This window comes from Rana temporaria, chromosome 4, assembly GCF_905171775.1.
Source record: "Rana temporaria chromosome 4, aRanTem1.1, whole genome shotgun sequence".
Taxonomy (NCBI): Eukaryota; Metazoa; Chordata; class Amphibia; order Anura; family Ranidae; genus Rana; species Rana temporaria.
This window is the reverse complement of record NC_053492.1, coordinates 360,864,539-360,883,603: the sequence shown is the minus strand read 5'-3', so window position 1 is coordinate 360,883,603 and position 19,065 is coordinate 360,864,539. Positions and strand designations below refer to the sequence as shown.

At 43.2% G+C, this 19,065-nt stretch overlaps 1 protein-coding gene across 1 annotated transcript in view; it reads left to right on the top strand.

Moving 5' to 3' along the window:
• Positions 1-19,065, top strand: part of SYNE1 (spectrin repeat containing nuclear envelope protein 1) — a 595,717-nt gene that overhangs the window by 144,619 nt on the left and 432,033 nt on the right. The window contains exons 22-28 of the mRNA XM_040350885.1: positions 4,755-4,889; positions 7,840-7,998; positions 11,098-11,306; positions 12,426-12,534; positions 13,635-13,799; positions 17,379-17,546; positions 18,047-18,223. Of these exons, the coding sequence (XP_040206819.1) occupies positions 4,755-4,889; positions 7,840-7,998; positions 11,098-11,306; positions 12,426-12,534; positions 13,635-13,799; positions 17,379-17,546; positions 18,047-18,223 (1,122 nt within the window). The remainder of the gene's footprint in view (positions 1-4,754; positions 4,890-7,839; positions 7,999-11,097; positions 11,307-12,425; positions 12,535-13,634; positions 13,800-17,378; positions 17,547-18,046; positions 18,224-19,065) is intronic.

Genomic DNA, 19,065 nt, shown 5'->3' with positions numbered 1-19,065 from the left:
TACAAAAGTTTTCAGGGTATGCTGATAAACCTGAATCCAAAATTATTATTTAGACTAAAAATATTGTGATGGTACCATGTTTCTATGTTGTGGATATTCCCAGCAATACTTCATCTAGAATTACTGTACTGTACTAACTAAGGCAAGATAGAGGCTTTATATAGTGCAATAAAACAGAATAAAAAAGAGAAGACATTCTGTGGAAAGTAAAGATCCTTAATTTGTTGTGTAAGTCTTAATAAGGTATATAGTGGCAACTTGACCTTCGCTTGGTATCTTCTGGCTAGTGGTGCTTCAAAAATTGCAAATTGATAGGTTGCATTGAATAGCCATATTTAGATCATTGTCTTGCAACATATTCATGGATTCTCCAGCTAGAAGCCCCATTAGGGAACACTCAAAAATTGTTAATTTTACTCAGTGGTGGCCAGTCATATTACAGAGGGGCAAGCTAGGTGGATCCAATTTTTGGATGGCCCTGAGATCATGTCCTATGATCAGTTTGCCAGTTTTTCTAGGTTAGTGGGTTCTAACTTTACAACATAAATTCTCTTTACTTGTTCAAAGCATTGCTACAGTCAGTAATCTAAACTTTTACTAATTTCCACCCAAAATGTATGGGGAAAAAGATCAATTAATTGCAATCAGATTCATCTATTTTGTGTATAATGCAACAGAGTACCATCACCACTTGACTGTTGTTTGAAACCATGATATCATGGAAACAATGCCAGGCTGAACATTTTGGCTAAGCTTATTCTGTGACTGGTCTAGGAGTTTGTCATGTATTCTAAGGCCCCGTACACACGACCGAACATGTCCGCTGAAACTGGTCCGCGGACCAGTTTCAGCGGACATGTTCGGTTGTGTGTACGGCCTATCGGACCGTTTTCCAGCGGACATTTGTCCAGCCGACCGTTTTCCAGCGGACAAAAATTTCTTAGCATGCTAAGAAACATGTCCGCTGGAAGCCTGTCCGTCGGACATGTTCGGTCGTCTGTACAACTTACCGGACATGTCCGCTCGGCCGAAAGCCCTCGCATGCGTCGAAGTGATTCGACGCATGCGTGGAAGCATTGAACTTCCAGGGTCGCGCACGTCGCCGCGTCATCGTTGCGGCGACGGCGCGGCCACGTCACCACGTATCCTGTCCGCACGGATTTCTGTTTGATGGTGTGTACAACCATCAGACAGAAATCTCTGAGCGGACATGTCCGATGAAAACGGTCCGCGGACCGTTTTCATCGGACATGTCCCCTCGTGTGTACGAGGCCTTATAGGAAATCCACTAAAGGCTGACATATTGTATATATCATTTCCCATTTTATGGGGCAGGAAATTTTCTAACCAGAACTTATTGTCTCACACAACCCAAATAGGAGCATTTTATAGTTAAAACAGAGCTCCATGCAAACAGCTAAATGCATTGATAAAACACATATGAGATTTACGTTACACAGCACAGTTCTGTCTGACATAGGACTGTATTTCCACTCTCACGCACCTGACTTTGTGATCAATCAGTTTAAGGAGAGGAAGCATGCTGATAACTCATCTTTGTGCCACTCTACTCTCTTCTTTGTCACTTCTTCTTTTGCACTGCAGTACAGCTGATTGTTTCCTTGTGCTGCTTCCCCCCTCTGAACTTTACTGTACAGTAGACTGCAAGAGGCTGATACCAAGTCAAGTTCAGGTACTTTAAAGCCAAAACTTTTATTTCAGTTTATAGTTGGAAACGGTTAGAACCTCAGTCAAGTTCATGTCCACGCTGGGCAGATTCACACTTTTTATTTACCCATTTATTTGCCCATTATCAATGGAGCGGACAATGCTTTGAGTTGTCACCTGAACAGTTAAAGAGGGGAAGTTTTCCAATATGTAGCCTTGTTTTAGATGACTGATGCCGCGTACACACGGTCGTTTTTCAGCATGAAAAAAAACGATGTTTTTAAAAAAGTCATTTAAAATCATTGTGTGTGGGCTTCACATCGTTTTTCGGCTTCTGATGTCGTTTTTCGGGTTGTAAAAAATGATTGTGTGTGGGCTAAAACAACGTTTTAAACCCGCGCATGCCCAGAAGCGAGTTATGAGACGGGAGCGCTCGTTCAGGTAAAACTACCATTCATAATGGAGTAAACACATTCATCACGCTGTAACAGACAAAAAAGCGCAAATCGTCTTTTATTAACAAGGAATCAGCTAAAAGCAGCCCAAAGGTGAATAGAACTTCCCCTTCAGAGTGCCATCGTACGTGTTGTACGTCACCGCGCTTTGTTCATCATTTTTTAAAAACGATGGTGTGTGGGCAACATCGTTTTTAATGATGAAGTTGGAAAAACTTTGTTTTTTGGACATGCTGAAAAATGACGTTTTTTTTCATGCCGAAAAATGACCGTGTGTACGCCGCATTAGAGATGGCTTTCCTCACTTTGTAGAGATATCTAGCCTCCTGTTGTGTTTATAGGAGAGGAAGTAAAGGTTAATTTCCCCAGTGGGACACAGACAGAAAAAAACAACACATTTTAACCCATTGCTACTCAGTCCAAAGTTTTGGCTTTAGTTTCACAATTAGTGTAATATACATTTGTTTTTACAAAAGTGATTACACCCCTCACATTTTTGTAAAACATTTTTTATAGCTTTTCAAGTAGTGAGTGTACAGCTTGTATAACTGTGTAAATTTGCTGTCCTCTCAAAATAACTCAACACACAGCCATTAATGTCTAAACCGCTGGCAACAAAAGTAAGTACACCCCTAAGTGAAAATGTCCAAATTGGGCCCAAAGTGTCAATATTTTGTGTGGCCATCATTATTTTCCAGCACTGCCTTAACCCTTTTGGGCATGAAGTTCACCAGAGCTTCACAGGTTGCCACTGGAGTCCTCTTCCACCCCTCCATGATGATATCACTGAGCTGGGTTGTTAGAAACCTTGCGCTCCTCCACCTTCCGTTTAAGGATGACCCACAGATCTTAAATAGGGTTTAGGTCTAGAGACATGCTTGGCCAGTCCACTACAGTCCCATACAATACAACCTGACCTGTGCCATACAATGCAGCTTGACCTATGCCATACAATGCAGCCTGTCTGTGCCATCAAATTCAGCCTGTCTGTGCCATAAAATGCAGCCTGTCTGTGCCATACAATGCAGCCAGCCTGTGCCATACAATGCAGTCAGCCTGTGCCATACAGTGCAGCCAGTCTGTGCCATACAGTGCAGCCAGTCTGTGCCATAAAAGGCAGCCTGTCTGTGCCATAAAATGCAGCCTGCTTGTGCCATACAATGCAGCCTCCCTGTGCAATACAATGCAGCCTGCCTGTGCCATAAAATGCAGACTGCATGTGCCATACAATGCAGCCTTACCTGTGCCTGGCGAGGATGTCATCACATCCGACAGAGCAGCCTGAGCCGGCACGGCAGCGGCACGCACTCCATTCGGCCTGCACTGTCTTCTGTCTGTAACAGGCAAGGCCGAGTACAAGGTGACAGGCTCAGGATGACAGGATCGCCTGGCACTCACGGGAGACGGCCGCTCCTGGTATTCTAACATGGTGGCGGTGGCGGCAGCAGCGGAGGTCCTGGTCAGTATTCACTTGATAAGACACACAGGCATTTCCCCCCATTTTTTTTGGGGGGGGAATGCGTCTTATGGAGTGAAAAATATGGTATGTGGCTCAGCTCTCTCTCCATCATCTTTTATAACTCTTGGTGTTGGGAAAAACTGCCAGAAGTGACTCCTGATGATAATAGAAGAGCAAGGCAGCAGAGAGAAGTGACACTCAGGGCTTTGGAGAGAGACAAGTACACAGTATAGAAGGATATTCTTTTTATTATTTCATGTTTGAGGTTTACCACCAGGATAGGGTTTTGAATAGGGAGATAGGAAAATACAACTTGGCAGAGCTGATACCACTCAGTCCACAGATTGCTGTTTGTTATTGGCCTTCAACTGGACTTGTGGAGTGCATGTTTTGCAGATCAACATGTATGTTTCTGTACTTGCAGGTATTTAAAATGATAAAGCATGGTGAAACATGCATGCATTGCAGAGATGCATATGTTTTTTCTTTTTTCATGGTTTAAGGGTTAGTTTCTCTAAAGATAATTAAATTGCACTACACTAGCAGGCTGCACATTTACAGCAAGCAACATGATATAGTGCACTAAAGGTGTCACTAAGCCCAGGAGCCTGCATTCACTATATATGATCTCCTACAGTACACAGAACATGGAAATGCAGTTCTTTTATTAAATATATACTGCTCAATACCTTTTCTCATCAGCAGTATATAGCAGTCGTGTGACTTATATCAGTGTCCAGACAAGCACTGGTTAAAGCTTGTATAAGGAGTTTTCATTTCATTGTCCTATGAGGCTGCATGACCCCTGACCCTCTGTCTGGACAGTGCTGATTGGCCCTGTGCCGATTACATGCACCCTCCCAAGAAAAAAAAAACTCTCTAGCAATACACATCAAACTGAGCATGTGCAGAGTGCCCCAAAGGTTCTGTGCTATCAGGAGATGGATTGGGGACTGTGGAAGAAGGGGAGGATCAGATAACACAGGATCAAACAGCCTTTTTACACAATGCGGAGGATTACCCCTTAGGTTCCACAGAAAGTATAACAAGAATGCTTTACTACATATACATATACAGACTGATTTTACTGTTCTGGGTTTAGTAACAATTGAATTAGAAAAAAAAATTGTGTTTGTTGGAAACTCTATAATGTTTTTTTTTTTTGCATGCAGGACTTTTTTGGACAGTTAGATCTGAAGGTTCTTAATGTTTTCCTGAAAGCTTGTGATGAACTGACAGATATCCTGCCAGAGCAAGACCAGCAGCCACTTCAAGAAACCGTCAGGAAATTACATAAACAATGGAAGGTTTGTAATTTAGTTTATGTTTAGGATTCCACTTTATGTCATTAAACAAATTAAGCTTCTGTAATCTAAGAAAAAAAAGTCTAGGAAATAAAACTTTCTTTGCATAGTGCAGCGTTATACATATGTATAAGTGCATATATCAATCCTTGTTTTGGAGGAGGATCGACATCTGTTTTTGCAGGCTCTGGTCAATTACAGGAGAATATCCAGCACTACTAGAAATATTGGCCCGGATTCACAAAGACTTACGCCGACGTATCTACAGATACGCCGCGTAAGTTCCCTGATGCGCTGTCGTATCTATGTGCCTGATGCTTGAAAAAAGATACACCTGAATTTTGGCTCCATCCGACCTGACGTAAGTCTCCTACGCCGTCATATCTTGGGCGCATATTTACGCTGGCCGCAAGGGGCGCTTCCATTGATTTACACGTTGAATATGCAAATGACCGAGATACGCCGATTCACGAACGTACTTGCGCCCGTCGCATGAGTATGCGCCGTTTACGTAAGGTGTAAAGATAAAACACCTCTAGGGAGGCGCAACCCATGCAAAGGTATGGACGACGGAACAGCCGTCGTATTTTACGCCGTTTACGTAAGTCGTACGTGAATGGGGCTGGGCGTAGGTTACGTCACGTCGTAGGCATTGAGCCGTCGTATCTTAGGGCGTAAATTCGACGTGATTCTGAGCATGCGCCATTCGTTCGGCCCTTCATTTACATGGGGTCACGCTTCATTTTAATAGATCACGCCCACTTCCTGGCTACTTTGAATTAGGCGGGCTTACGCCAGCCAATTTACGCTACGCCGCCGCAACTTACGAAGCAAGTGCTTTGTGAATACTGGTCTTGCCTCTCTATGTTACGTTGACGTAGCGCATATGAGATGTGCTACGCCAGCCAAAAGATGCGCCGCACTACGTGAATCTGGGCCATTATGTCTCTGACTGGGTAAATCGTCAGGATAGGAGCTAGGATCCTCCCTACCATGTGGAGGAGCCCTCATTTTCCTTCTGCCGATTTATCCCTTGTGTTGGCCTCTGGGATCCATGGGACCTTTCATGGCACTGCTGTGAGCCATAGACACACAATTTGTTCCTCTCTTCTTTACACGGGTACATTTATTTGTCTCAGCTGATATTTGGTTTCTTGATGCTGCTTCCTGGATTGTCTGTGAATCTATCCTTTTACCTTCTGAGAGGACACCTGAGCTCTTAAAAGTGGATCTAAGGACTGATTAAGGATTTACCAGTGGCAGCTGGTGGTGTTCTCTGGGTGGGAGGGGTGTGGAAAACAAGACCACCCCCCCTGGTCTGTCAGGTCACAGGTGGCAACCCCCGGGTCGGTCAGTCAGTAGTTGGGACCCTACACTTACCCCCTATCTCATGGGCAGGGCAGTGGGCAGCATCGGCGTCTCTCTGGACTGTTTTGTCTGGCTGCTTCCTTGCTTCCCTTGCGTCTCCTCCCTCCTCCTGGCGGGCAATCTGATTGGATCTCCTTTTGGTCACTCAGGGGCTGAGTCTCATGACCTGCTTCCTGATTGGCCAGAGGAGAATAGTGAATATTCAGTGCTCTGTGCCCCAAGACTACCCTTTGTTGAAGCCTATAGAGTCTCTGGCTCTAATCACAGGCTTAAAAAAAAAAAAAAAACCCTGATTGGAATCTACAGTATTAATGCAGATCAGTTGGCCAGACACATGGATGGGGGGTCAGCGTCCGTGCGGCCCTAATGGATGGGCTGCAACTGGCGTTTACTGACCTCCCTGATTAAGGGTGGTCGCTGGTTCTCTGGTAAGCCTCTAGTGTGAACTTGCTGTGGGTGACACGGTTGCGGTTTCTGGATTTCTCGATTCAACATGGATTTTCCTAGGGGACTTTCTCTTTATGGCTTCTTTTGACTTATACAATTTTAGTATAATTTATTGATTTATGCACTTAATATATGTATGGTGCTGCACTTTTTTCATTTACTGCTAATATATGCACTTATTACAGTATATGTATAGCTCTGCACTGTGTTTATTGCTATTGTGCCTAATATCTAGTATTGTGCCTAGTTATAGTGCTTAGCCGCTGATTTAGGTTCTAAGCACAGATAAACTCTTTCCCCTTTTCACTTTCTTTGCATGTTGGTAAAAAGATTAAGGTTGTTAAAGGTTTTCATTATTGCATTCATGAGCCGTTTTAACTGCTGCTCATTCTTGCTAAGAGACCATTTAAAGGGGTTGTAAAGGTAAAAAAAAAAATCCCTAAATAGCTTCCTTTACCTTAGTGCAGTCCTCCTTCACTTACCTCATCCTTCGATTTTGCTTTTAAATGTCCTTATTTCTTCTGAGAAATCCTCACTTTCTGTTCTTCTGTCTGTAACTACACACAGTAATGCAAGGCTTTCTCCCTGGTGTGGAGAAAGCCTCTTGAGGGGGGGAGGGGTTGAGCAGGAGTGTCAGGACGCCCACTAAACACAAAGCTCCTTTCTCTATCTGCAAAGTAGAGAGCGTCCTGACACTCCTGCTCGCCCCCTCCCCCCTCAAGAGGCTTTCTCCACACCAGGGATAAAGCCTCGCATTGTGTAGTTACAGACAGAAGAACAGGAAGTGAGGATTTCTCAGAAGAAATAAGGACATTTAAAGACAAAATTGAAGGATGAGGTAAGTGATGGAGGACTGCACTAAGGTAAAGGAAGCTATTTAGGGAAAACATTTTTTACCTTTACAACTCCTTTAAATTGGTTTCGATATTTTGTTTAGATGATCCTCAGAGAAAGTTATTGTTGCTAAACCAGGAAAAGGAAACAAAAATACACTTTGTATACATTTTGTCCTGAACTGGTCCTGAAATGTGGATGGTCTATATTTAACATCACAACAGCCACCTTGACCTGTGAGTTTGACATTAAAGAAATGTTTTCTTCTAAACCTTATTTTTGTGGTTCTTTGTTTGCTTTATAGGATTATCAGAGTGAAGCTCCCTACCACTTATTACATCTGAAAATTGAGCTGGAGAGGAGTAGGATTTTAGCCTCTGTTGAAGACTGCAGAGCAGAGTTGGCTCGGGAAAACAAAATGCTTCTAGTAGATGGCAGTGAGAAAATTGTAAAAGAACACAGGGTAAGGTATACATTGGAGCTTACTGTCACCCTCAGAAATGAAAACAGTATCAAACAGTATAAAAAAATTGTGTAGTCAGTAGTGCCATAAACAGGATAGATCGATAGATAGCTAGAAACATTTGTGATACCCTGAACAGTCTTTACTTTAACAGTCTTTAAGATACCCTTATGCCCCATACACACGATCTGAAATTCCGACAGTAAAAGTCTGATGTGTGTATTCTCCATCGGACTTTTGCTGTCGGAATTTCCGCACACAAAAGATTGAGCGCTGGTTCTCAAATTTTCCAGAAAATCCGATCGACTGTAGCAATTATGACGCACAAAATTCTAAAGCATGCTCTGAAACAATTTGACGCATGCTCAGAAGCATTGACCTTCATTTTTTCGGCTCGGCGTAGTGTTGCACGTCACCGCGTTCTCGACGGATGGAAGTTCAGAGAACTTTTGTATGACCGTGTATATGCAAGCCAACCTTAAGCGGAATTCCGTCGGAAAAATCATCCAAGGTTTTTCCGACAGAAAATCCGTTTGTTTGTATTCGGCATTACAGTCTATAATATGTAACTTGGATCTTACCATAAATACCCCCTTCACTTTTAGTCAGCATGGTGTCAAAAGAAAATTGGACAGACAGGGAGTTATAAAGCTGCCTTCTGCTGGACATCACTGTAATATTACATAATAAAATCACAGTTGGGGCATCATGCTGAAAAGCCTTTGATTCACACATTTGTATAAAGATAAAAGTTCCTGTATGAACATGATGCAGTATTGCTAAAACATTTTACAATCAACTAGCCCTAAGCCTATCTTAGGCCCATGGTAAGGTAGCTTCCTTAGGCTCCAAAGCCCGAAGGATATGAGAATTATATATTTACTTGACTTTGCTCACTGACTAGGCATTGCGTATTAGCAGTAATTATTCAAGCTTGGTACTTGTCTTCATAGTTAAAGGGGTTGTAAAGGTACAATTGTTTTTCCTAAATAGCTTCCTTTACCTTAGTGCAGTCCTCTTTCACTTACCTCATCCTTCGATTTTGCTTTTAAATGTCCTTGTTTCTTCTGAGAAATCCTCACTTTCTGTTCTTCTGTCTGTAACTACACACAGTAATGCAAGGCCTTCTCCCTGGTGTGGAGTGTCATGATCGCCCCCTCCCTTGGACTACTGGAGAGTCAGGATGCTCTCTACGTTGCAGATAGAGAAAGGAGCTGTGTGTTAGTGGCCTCCCATTACTGTGTGGAGTTACAGACAGAAGAACAGGAAGTGAGGATTTCTCAGAAGAAATAACGACATATAAAAGCAAAATCAAAGGATGAGGTACTGTATTTTCCGGCCTATAAGACGACTTTTTGGATGCAAAAAAATGCATCCAAAATCTGGGGTCGTCTTATACGCCGGTGACAGTCTCCGTGCTGCGAGCGTCCATGATTTAAAAGCCGCTCCTTCTTCTCAGCGTGTCCTGTGATAGGCGGAACACAAATCATCCCAGCAGCGCCTCTGTTCTGTGTTCCTCCTATCACAGATGCCTTCTCATCCTCGGACGAGAGGACGTCCGTGATAGGCGTAACACAGAACAGAGGCGCTGCTGGGAAAATTTGTGTTCCGCCTATCACAGGACACGCTGCGAAGAAGGCGCGGCTTTCAAATCATAGACGCTCGCATCACGGAGACTGTCACCGGCCTGGAAAAAATCTGCAAAACGTGAGTGATGGCACTGTTGGCACAGTGGGGGAAAGTGATGGCACAGTGGGGGAAAGTGATTGCACAGTGGGGGGAAAGTGATGGCACAGTGGGGGCACGTGATGGCACAGTGGGGGCACGTGATGGCACAGTGGGGGCAAGTGATGGCACAGTGTGGGCAAGTGATGGCACAGTGTAGGCAAGTGATGGCACAGTGGGGGCAAGTGATGGCACAGTGGGGGCAAGTAATGGCACAGTGGGGGCATGTAATATAATGGCACAGTGAGATTTGAAAAAAGCCTGTTTCTGTCAGTGGTTCCGGCTACCCCTCAGCTTCCAGAAAGACTAGTAGGAAGGGAGTAGTCTTATATAGCGAGTATATCCCAAAACCAAAAGTTTTCCTGGAAAATTAGGGGGTCGTCTTATACGCCCAGTCGTCTTATACGCCGGCAAATACGGTAAGTGAAGGAGGACTGCACTAAGGTAAAGGAAGCTATTTAGGAAAAAAAAATTACTTTTACAACCCCTTTAAGCTGTATGATTTTCCTGCAGATTTCTGTGGCACAAGGGACTAACTGTGATAGCCTGTGATGGGCAAAGCTCAGGCTTACTATAAGTTTTATTGTAACCATTTGCCGACCACAATACATTTACAGGTTACTGCTTTGAAGTGGTTTGCTGGGATTATAGCTGAATATATCAGCCATAACCCCAGTATAATTTTTTATAGCCGGCGGCTGGCTTTATCATTAAACTTTTCCAAGCAGTTAATGAGCTACTGGAATGTTTTCCGAAAAGGTGGGAGGGGACGGCCCCCCTCTAGCTGCTTGCTGTTGTTTCTCGGACTTACCGTTTCCACCAATTCCCCCAAGAAACAATCCGATGGTGCGGCCGGCTTCTCCCATAGGCGACCAAAGAGTAGATACTCTTTGATCGCCTCTGTGACCTTGGAGGATCGGAGCAATGTCATTTCTGTTACAAGGGATGTTCACACAAATTGCACATGCATATGTTAACGGTATTTGCACCACACATGTGAGGTATTGCAGTGAACATTAGAGTGAGAGCAATAATTCTAATGCTAGACCTCCTCTGTAACTCAGGTGTTTGAAGCATCGCCTATGGAGATTTTTAAGTACCATAGTTTGTTACCATTTCACGAGCGCGCGCAATTTTAAAGCATGACATGTTTTTCCCTAGGGTCTCTGGTTAAAAAAAATGTATAATGTTTGGATGTTATAAGTATTTTTTAGGAAAAAACGTGTAAAAAAAAGTGTGAGAAAAAGCCTAGTCAGCAACTGGTTAAGTTGCTCAGTTCAGCTAATAAACAAAAGTCATGATATTTAATGAATACATTCATCTGGCTTTGTTGACCTCCCTCTCTTTCTTGCTTTTATGTCTGTTTTATTATAGGCTTTCTTTGGTGAGAAAGGGTGTTACCAGCTGTGTGAGAAGAGGCTGCGGCTAATAGAAGAGTTGTGCTTAAAACTGCAGGAGAGAGACCCTATTAAAGGAGTTTATGAAAGCAGTAGAATGGTACTAAAAGACATGAAATCTCAGATTGATACTACACATCTAAAACTCATGGAGCATCCAGACAAGTGGAAGGATTTCAGGATCAGGTACTGTTTTAGAACATCATTATTATTTCAGGTACTTATATAGCGCCATCAATTTACACAGCGCTTTACACATACATTGTACATTCACATCAGAACCCTGCCCTTAGGAAGCTAACAATCTAAGGTCACTAACTCACGTTCATACATACACTTACTAGGGCCAATTTATACAGGATCCAATTAACCTACTAGCATGTCTTTGGAAAGTAGAAGGAAACCGGAGTACCCAGAGGAAACCCATGCAGGCACAGGGAGAACATGCAAACTCCAGGCAGGTAGTGTCTTAGCTGGCATTTGAACCAGCGACCCTTTTGCAGCTAGGCGAAAAGTGCTAACCAGAACACGAGTCCTATCTTACTGAATGTATCCATGTCATTGTTGTGCCAGTTTTCCAGACATTGCATGGGCAACACACACTTAGTAACTAGAGGAGGGAAGTGGGTGTCAATGCAATGCCAGGTAATAGTGATCAGTCACAGGAAAATGTTTAGCGAAGGCATTGCATTACATACAGTTGAGCTGATGCGATTGTCTTGGGCCAGGGGAGAACTGAGAACATTTGGCCTGAGGGGGCAAAGACAGCCATAGCAGTGACAGATTTTGGTGGACTAAAAGTGTGCCATGCTTCTACATTGACTGGTGGATATGGTGAAGTGTGTTTTTTTTTCCCTAAAGGACAACACCTCCTTGTTTCCCAATCCTCACCTATCCATGGCCCATGGCAGGATTCTTCTCTATACTGCCACCTTCACAGCTTTTCAGATACCGGTATTTAGAATGTCACTCACTGACAAAAACACAATTCAGTTTTCAGGTTATTAAAAATTGCAACCTGCCAAAATAACACTGGCATCCTTTGTATCAATCTCCTGATTTCTCCTGGTAAATTGACTTGTGTACATTGGCATCAAATGTAAATGGAACTAATTATTCCACAGCCAGATGCCAGAAAAATTATTTGGCATTTGAATTGCCCATGGATAAATGACTATACATTTTTACCCAGAAACATTATTTTACATTTTGCTTTATACACTGTGCAAATTTTAAAAACTTTGATTTTTTTTATTGTTCCTTATTGTTCCTACTGTTACTGACTGGCCCTCTTCAACTTTACAGATTAAAAGAAGTGTCCGATTGGCTGACAGCAAAGGACAAAGAGTTAATACAAATTAAAGGCGGGACTAAAGACATTACGAAATATAAACAATTAAATACTTCACTGCAGGTAACAAGTTTACAGACCTGATGTGCTTATGCTTTAGGCAACATTTGTATAAGAGATTGATGATTACGCTATTTTATACTGTTTTTGGCCACTATATACTGTGTAGAACAATCAGGTAAGATAAGAACGGTAACTATTTTGTAGATGTAGGGGGATGTAGAGGTGAGATCTGTAAATGGAGGTGAGGGGGAACGTGTGGAGGTGAGATCTGTGGACAGAGGTGAGGTGGGGGGGGGGGTGTGGAGGTGAGATCTGTGGATGGAGGTGAGGGGGGGTATGGAGGTGAGATCTGTGGATGGAGGTGATAGGGGGGGTGTGGAGGTGAGATATGTGGACGGAGGTGAGGGGGGGTATGGAGGTGAGATCTGTGGATGGAGGTGAGGGGGAGGTGTGGAGGTGAGATCTGTGGACGGAGGTGAGGGGGGGGGGGGGTGTGGAGGTGAGATCTGTGGATGGAGGTGAGGGGGAGGTGTGGAGGTGGGATCATGTGGACAGAGGTGAGGGGGAGGTGTAGAAGTGATATCTGTGGATGAAAGGGGGTACAGAGGTGAGAGCTGTGAAGGGGGGCTGCATGCAGAGGTGAAAACTGTGGACAGAGAGGTCGGTGTACGAGAGCCGTTAATGAGGGGTATCTAGGTGTAGCGGTGAGAGATCTGTGTGTGTGTGTGGGGGGGCTTGAGTTGAGAGATGAGGGTGAAATGTGAAAGGTGGGTCAGAGATAGGCCTTGCAAGTGGGGTTCAGAGGTGAGCTGTGGATGCAGGGTGCAGAGGTGAGCTGTGGATGCAGGGTGCAGAGGTTAGCTGTGGACAGGGGCACAGAGATGATCTGTGGATGAGAGTGTGCAGAGGTGAGATGTGGTTGAATGGCAGTGGTAAGCTGGGGACATGGGGGTGTAGAGGTGAGCTGGGACAGTGAGCAGAGAGTGGAGTTGTGTATGCAGGGCACAGAAGTAAGCAGTGAAAGAGAGGTGCAGCGGTGATCATTGGATGGGTATTTTGGTAAAAACAGAGTACCGGTATCTAATGTATTTTTTTTATGTCCAATAATATTCATAAATATAATGTCATTCTTACTAATGTGGAGAATTGTATTGTTACAGGAAATTAGACAAGATGTGACTAAACAAGAGGATAATGTCAGGTATCTGAAAGACAGACTGACTACACTTACTGAGGTTTCAGTGGAGAAGGAAGTAAGAAGGCAAAACAGTGATCTAGCAAGACTTTCTGACAGCCTAAAACTCTTCATGGACTCGCTAAATGAGGTACATAGTGTTAGCATTTCACTGCTACATGGACAGCCCTCATCTCATAAGTTCTATTCATCTTTGCCTGAACTGATACTACTAGAATTGTGCTTTGTACTAGTTTGAGAAAATCCAAAGCAACAACCTGTCGCCATTAACCTCCCTGGCGGTATGATTATTTCAGATTTTAGGTGCTGAAAGCGGTACCATTATTTTGCATGGAAATTTGGTGTTTTACATTGTAGGCCTGTAATTCTTAGGAATACCTCACCTAAATCTGTCCAAACAAGAGTCTAGTAGACATCCCGGGTATGATAAAGTTTGAAACACAAAATCATAAATTATAATATAATTAGAGATGCACCGATATCGGTATTGGGGCCGATACTATGCATTTTCGCAGGTATTGGTACTCACGAAAATGCTCTGATACCCTAACCTGGTACCAGAAGTGACTTTCATTGGACACAGCTTGGTCCCTGTGTGGAGTGCAGTGACAACGGAGATGCCGGTGTCCCAGCTAGAACAGTCAGGGGCAGGAGGGGGGCCTCGGAAGGTATTTTACACTTTTTCTGACCCTGGATGCCGACGCCCCGGGATGATCTGGCTGCAGAGAGGAAGCGCTTGCAGTGGGGGATGTCTATGCTAGGGCCGGCCGGGTACTTCACAACAGTAAGGCATGTGCACGATGTAGCTTTTAAGGGAGGAGGAAGAAGATGAAGGCAGTAGAGGAGTTGTGAGCACGAGTGAGAGCTGAGGAGGGGTGGATGGGGGGTGAGAATACAGTGGAAAGGAGTGGTGGAGGAAAACTGGACCCTGCACTCTCCATGTAAAGGGCCCTGGGCTCTGCACTCTGCATGTAATGGTGCCTGAACCCTGCACTCTGCACTCTGCATGTAATGGTGCCTGAACCCTGCACTCTGCATATAATGGTGCCTGAACCCTGCACTCTGCATGTAATGGTGCCTGAACCCTGCACTCTGCATGTAATGGTGCCTGAACACTGCACTCTGCATGTAATGGTGCCTGAACCCTGCACTCTGCATGTAATGGTGCCTGAACCCTGCCCTCCTAACCCCCTGTACTGTGCCCTCCATGTGTTGCATCCTCATTCCCTCCACCAGCTGTCACCTCTGTTCCCATGTCTCCCAATGACCCTCACACCCCCACCATCTTCCCCCTAGTGATCACAGCCTTTTCCATCCCAACTCTCCCACCCCACAATCCCAATTTTTCCTGACACTCAACTACCCTGCTCTCACTAACCCCTCTACTCCACCCCCCCGTGCCCTCACCCAACTCCCTAACAACCTTCCTGCACCCAAACCTCCCCCCCACCTGCTCTTTCTAGGCGATAGGTATCTTTAATTGGTATCGGCGAGTACATGATGGCATGTATCGGTACTCATACTCGGTGTCAAAAAAGTGGCATCGGTGCATCCCTAAATATAATAAATAATACCAAATAATAATTTAATAATAATAATACTTTTTATTCACTTTTTATTCACGCTTGGAGCAGCAAACTGTCTTCTTTTCAGTTGGTGGAATGTGGTCCATGACGACCAGTCAGGCGTTCAGGGTTCACAACGCCAACAGCCCGACGTCCAGATCTGTTTACAGCCGTTGGCGTCTTGTGCTTCAGAAATACGAGTTTGGCAACCTTCCACACAAAGTCTGCATGGACCATAGGCCTATCACTCTTTTTTTTAGGAAGAATGAATGGATTCCACAGGCACTGTTCCAGAAGATGCCTGAAGATTTTTTTATAATATTTTTTTTGATAAAAGGTTATTGCCTGGTCAGCTCTGTCCACACCTCCCATGGTATTGTTGTAATCCAACATGACCTGTGGCTTCATCACATTTCCACCTTTGGTGTGTACCATTACAGTCGAGGTGTTGTGAATTGTACTCATAAGGCACACGTCTTTTTTGTCCTGCCATCTCAGTGCCATAATTTTTCCTTTCTGCCAGGCAACTATTTCTCCTGCCCTGAGCTTTTTATTGGCAAAGGTTGGCATCATGTCACGCCGGTTAGCCCTAACAGTCCCATGTGCATCCATCTTGTTCAGTTCTGGAGAAGTATAAAAATTGTCTGTGGTGACACAGTACCCCTGGTTCAGCAATGGCTCAATCAAAGAAAGAACCGAAGCGGTTGCTATTCCAAAACCGCTGAATCGATTGCTGAATTTGGTCCCTTTCCCGGTGTACAGGACCGAATTGCAGATGTACCCAGAGCTGGATTCACACAGCATAAATTACTTTTTGCCAAATCGAGTGCGCTTTGATGCAATAAATTGTATCCAGCTAAGTTTACCTTTGTAGGCCATAAGACTTTCGGCAATTCTAAATCTCCCAAAAAAAACTGTTTTGGAGCTGGATGAAAACTCTCATCAAAGTCTTCATTATTTGCAAAGTGCAAATATTTCATTATGAGCGAAAATTTGTATTCCGACATAACTGTGCCAAAAAAAGGAGTGGCCAGTAATTTGTTGGTTGTCCAGTACCATTTCTGCAGGGGTTTCCCCACCATTCCCTGTAAAATTATAAGGCACAGAAACTTCCAGATGTCCTCTCTGGTTACCGGTTCCCACTTTCTGCTCCTTGAAAAGCGCTGATGGGTAGCAGCTTGTTGCTCCTGGTAGCGATTCGTCTCCATAACAATTTTGGCAATAACTTCATCAGTCAAAAAGAGCTTGAGGTATGCCAAGGGGTTGTCATCCTCAACATCCACTTTGATCCCAGGTGCTCCTGTAAATGGAAATCTTGGGGGCGCTACGTGCTCCGTACCGCAATCAATCGAGCACCAAGTCCGCATATCACTGGGCACAGTCGCAGGATTGTTAGTTTTGCTCTTGTACTGTTTTTTTGAAGACCAACTATGTTATGCAGGGCTGACCTTAGGTTAAATGGTACTTTGTGAAAATATTTAGTATGACATGCCTAACTTCTCTTGTGAATAAAGGTACTCCTACACACTTTTTACCACTGTTTAGTAAACTCTTCCTTACCGTCTTTCCCTTTTTGCATTTTGCATTCTTGCTATCATATAAATTATATAAATTGTAGTTTTCTAAGCCAGAAAATGGCTTTTTAAAACAGAAATTTATAGAAATATCTTGACTGTATTTGACAGAATTATCTTTAATAAATGGTCAATAACAACAAAAGCCCCACTACTTGTTCTCCCTGGAGGATGGAGCCTTAAGATAATTTACAGGTCAAGCATAGTTAAGGCTAGCTACTATGTTATGGCCTGGGCGGAATCATTGTATCCCTTTATCATTATCCGGTATTATTAGTATACCGGATTAAAATAGTGCCAACAGTTTGTGCAGCAGTATAAAGGGGGGGCAGTGCAATTACAATACAGTTCATTACAGAAGGAAGAGGCGGGCCTTGCATGAAAATGATAAAAAAATATAGGAGTCTATTAACCTATATTTTCACCCAAGATTCACACAATGTTCACCGAAGATTAACCTATTTCTAGCATAACATTACATTGAAAAAAATGATGAATCTTGGATGAAAACATTGATAAATAGACCCCATAGAAATAAAAAGCTCAATTTTTTTTGCTGTTTCCCAATAGACTGAGAAGATTTTAAGCACTGTTGGAGATTGTGTAGAGTGCAAGGAGACAGTAAAGAATAAGCTTGGTGAATTAGTGACAAGCTCTAAGGATATTCAATCACAAGCTGAGAAGATTTTGAACACAGAAAGCCTTAAGGAGGCTCAGGAACTACTTCTTCATTATGAGGTATTAATGTTTTATGATAATCAAAATAAACATCTAATCTGAATGTTTGTAAGAGCTAAGTGTGACAAATTCTCTACTAAATGACCTGTAATAAAATGTGCATGACCTTATATTAGTCAGAAAATACTACTACCGTCTTACTGTGGAAATCAGGGTTCCCCAAGGCATATTAATGCCCAACCTGGCATTGTGACAAATCACCCACTTTGGCCAAAATCTCTCAGGTTTTGGATAACCATTGGCCCAAATGTTTTTCTTTTAGTTGTGTGTATTTGGCTTGATACTAATCTGAGTCTAAACCTGAGTTTCTCTAGGTAGTATGTCTCAGGTATGTCTGTTTCCTGATGTTAATGTCTGTTCAGCAAAGTATGTTAGATTGTGTCCTAACCTGTGTCTTAATTATTTGTTATCACAGCACAAATTATAATACTAGCCTGTTATATAGTAATCCTATGATTTCTTGTCATTATATAATGTACCATATACTCTGGTCCTTGCAGAAAAATATAAAAAAAATACGTTTAAAGAAACAGGATGTTCAGCTCCAGATTACTCGTGCCAAAGAGATACAGACTGAGAAGGGATTGTCCAGAGATGTCCAGGATGAGTTGATGAAGATGGAAGCTGAAATGGAAAATGTAGAGACAACATTGGTGCAACAAGAAGAAGATTTAAAGGTATATATATACACACACACAACACCCTCAAGCTAATTGCTATGGCCTAAAATAAATTATCGAAATGCCCTTTTTACTTACCTAACTCCGTGGTCACGTGATGCACTGGATCCCAAGTCTTCTGGAATGCAGAGTGGGAGGGTCCCTTTTGAGGTGCTGTGTCTCTGCATGGGTAATATGGAAACTTCCCATTGGCTGTCCGATGGAAGCGTCCTCTCAGGTTCCAGAAGACTGCAGTAGCATGAAGGGTAGCAACTGATTCTTCCAGTAACTGGACTTCAGATCTGACTGCCTCCAGGCTTGGACACCCGTTCCTACCCACGGGTAACCACCTGGTGTACAGTGATGGCTGCTGTTAGCCTGTTAGTACTGCTATTCACATGCACCTGTCATTCCAGCCACACGAATCTGCTGATTCTTGCCTCTGGAATCTGATGTATGAACTACTGTGAGAAGGAGGCTTAATACATACGTATGCAATAAATTAATAAATTATTGGCAAAAAATAATGCTCTGAATTTAAAAACCTAATCAAGGCAACCAGTAACAGGGTTGATCCACCTAAAACGGTTATTTAAAAAAAAAAAATTAGGGTTTGTTAGATGTGAGGGAATTAAAACACATGACAGCTTCTTATATCTTTGTATCTGTTGGGAAAACTGTTGAATAATAACTGCAATTTCATTTTTTTGGCCTTCATATCTGCTTGTGACTATTATGAAGTGGTCTCAAACTCCCTGTTGAATTGTAATCATTTTTAAATATGGAGAAAGCAACAGGCATTTTCCACAGCTATCTTAGACCATTACTGATAAGGTATGATGGGCTGGTGGCACTAAGTA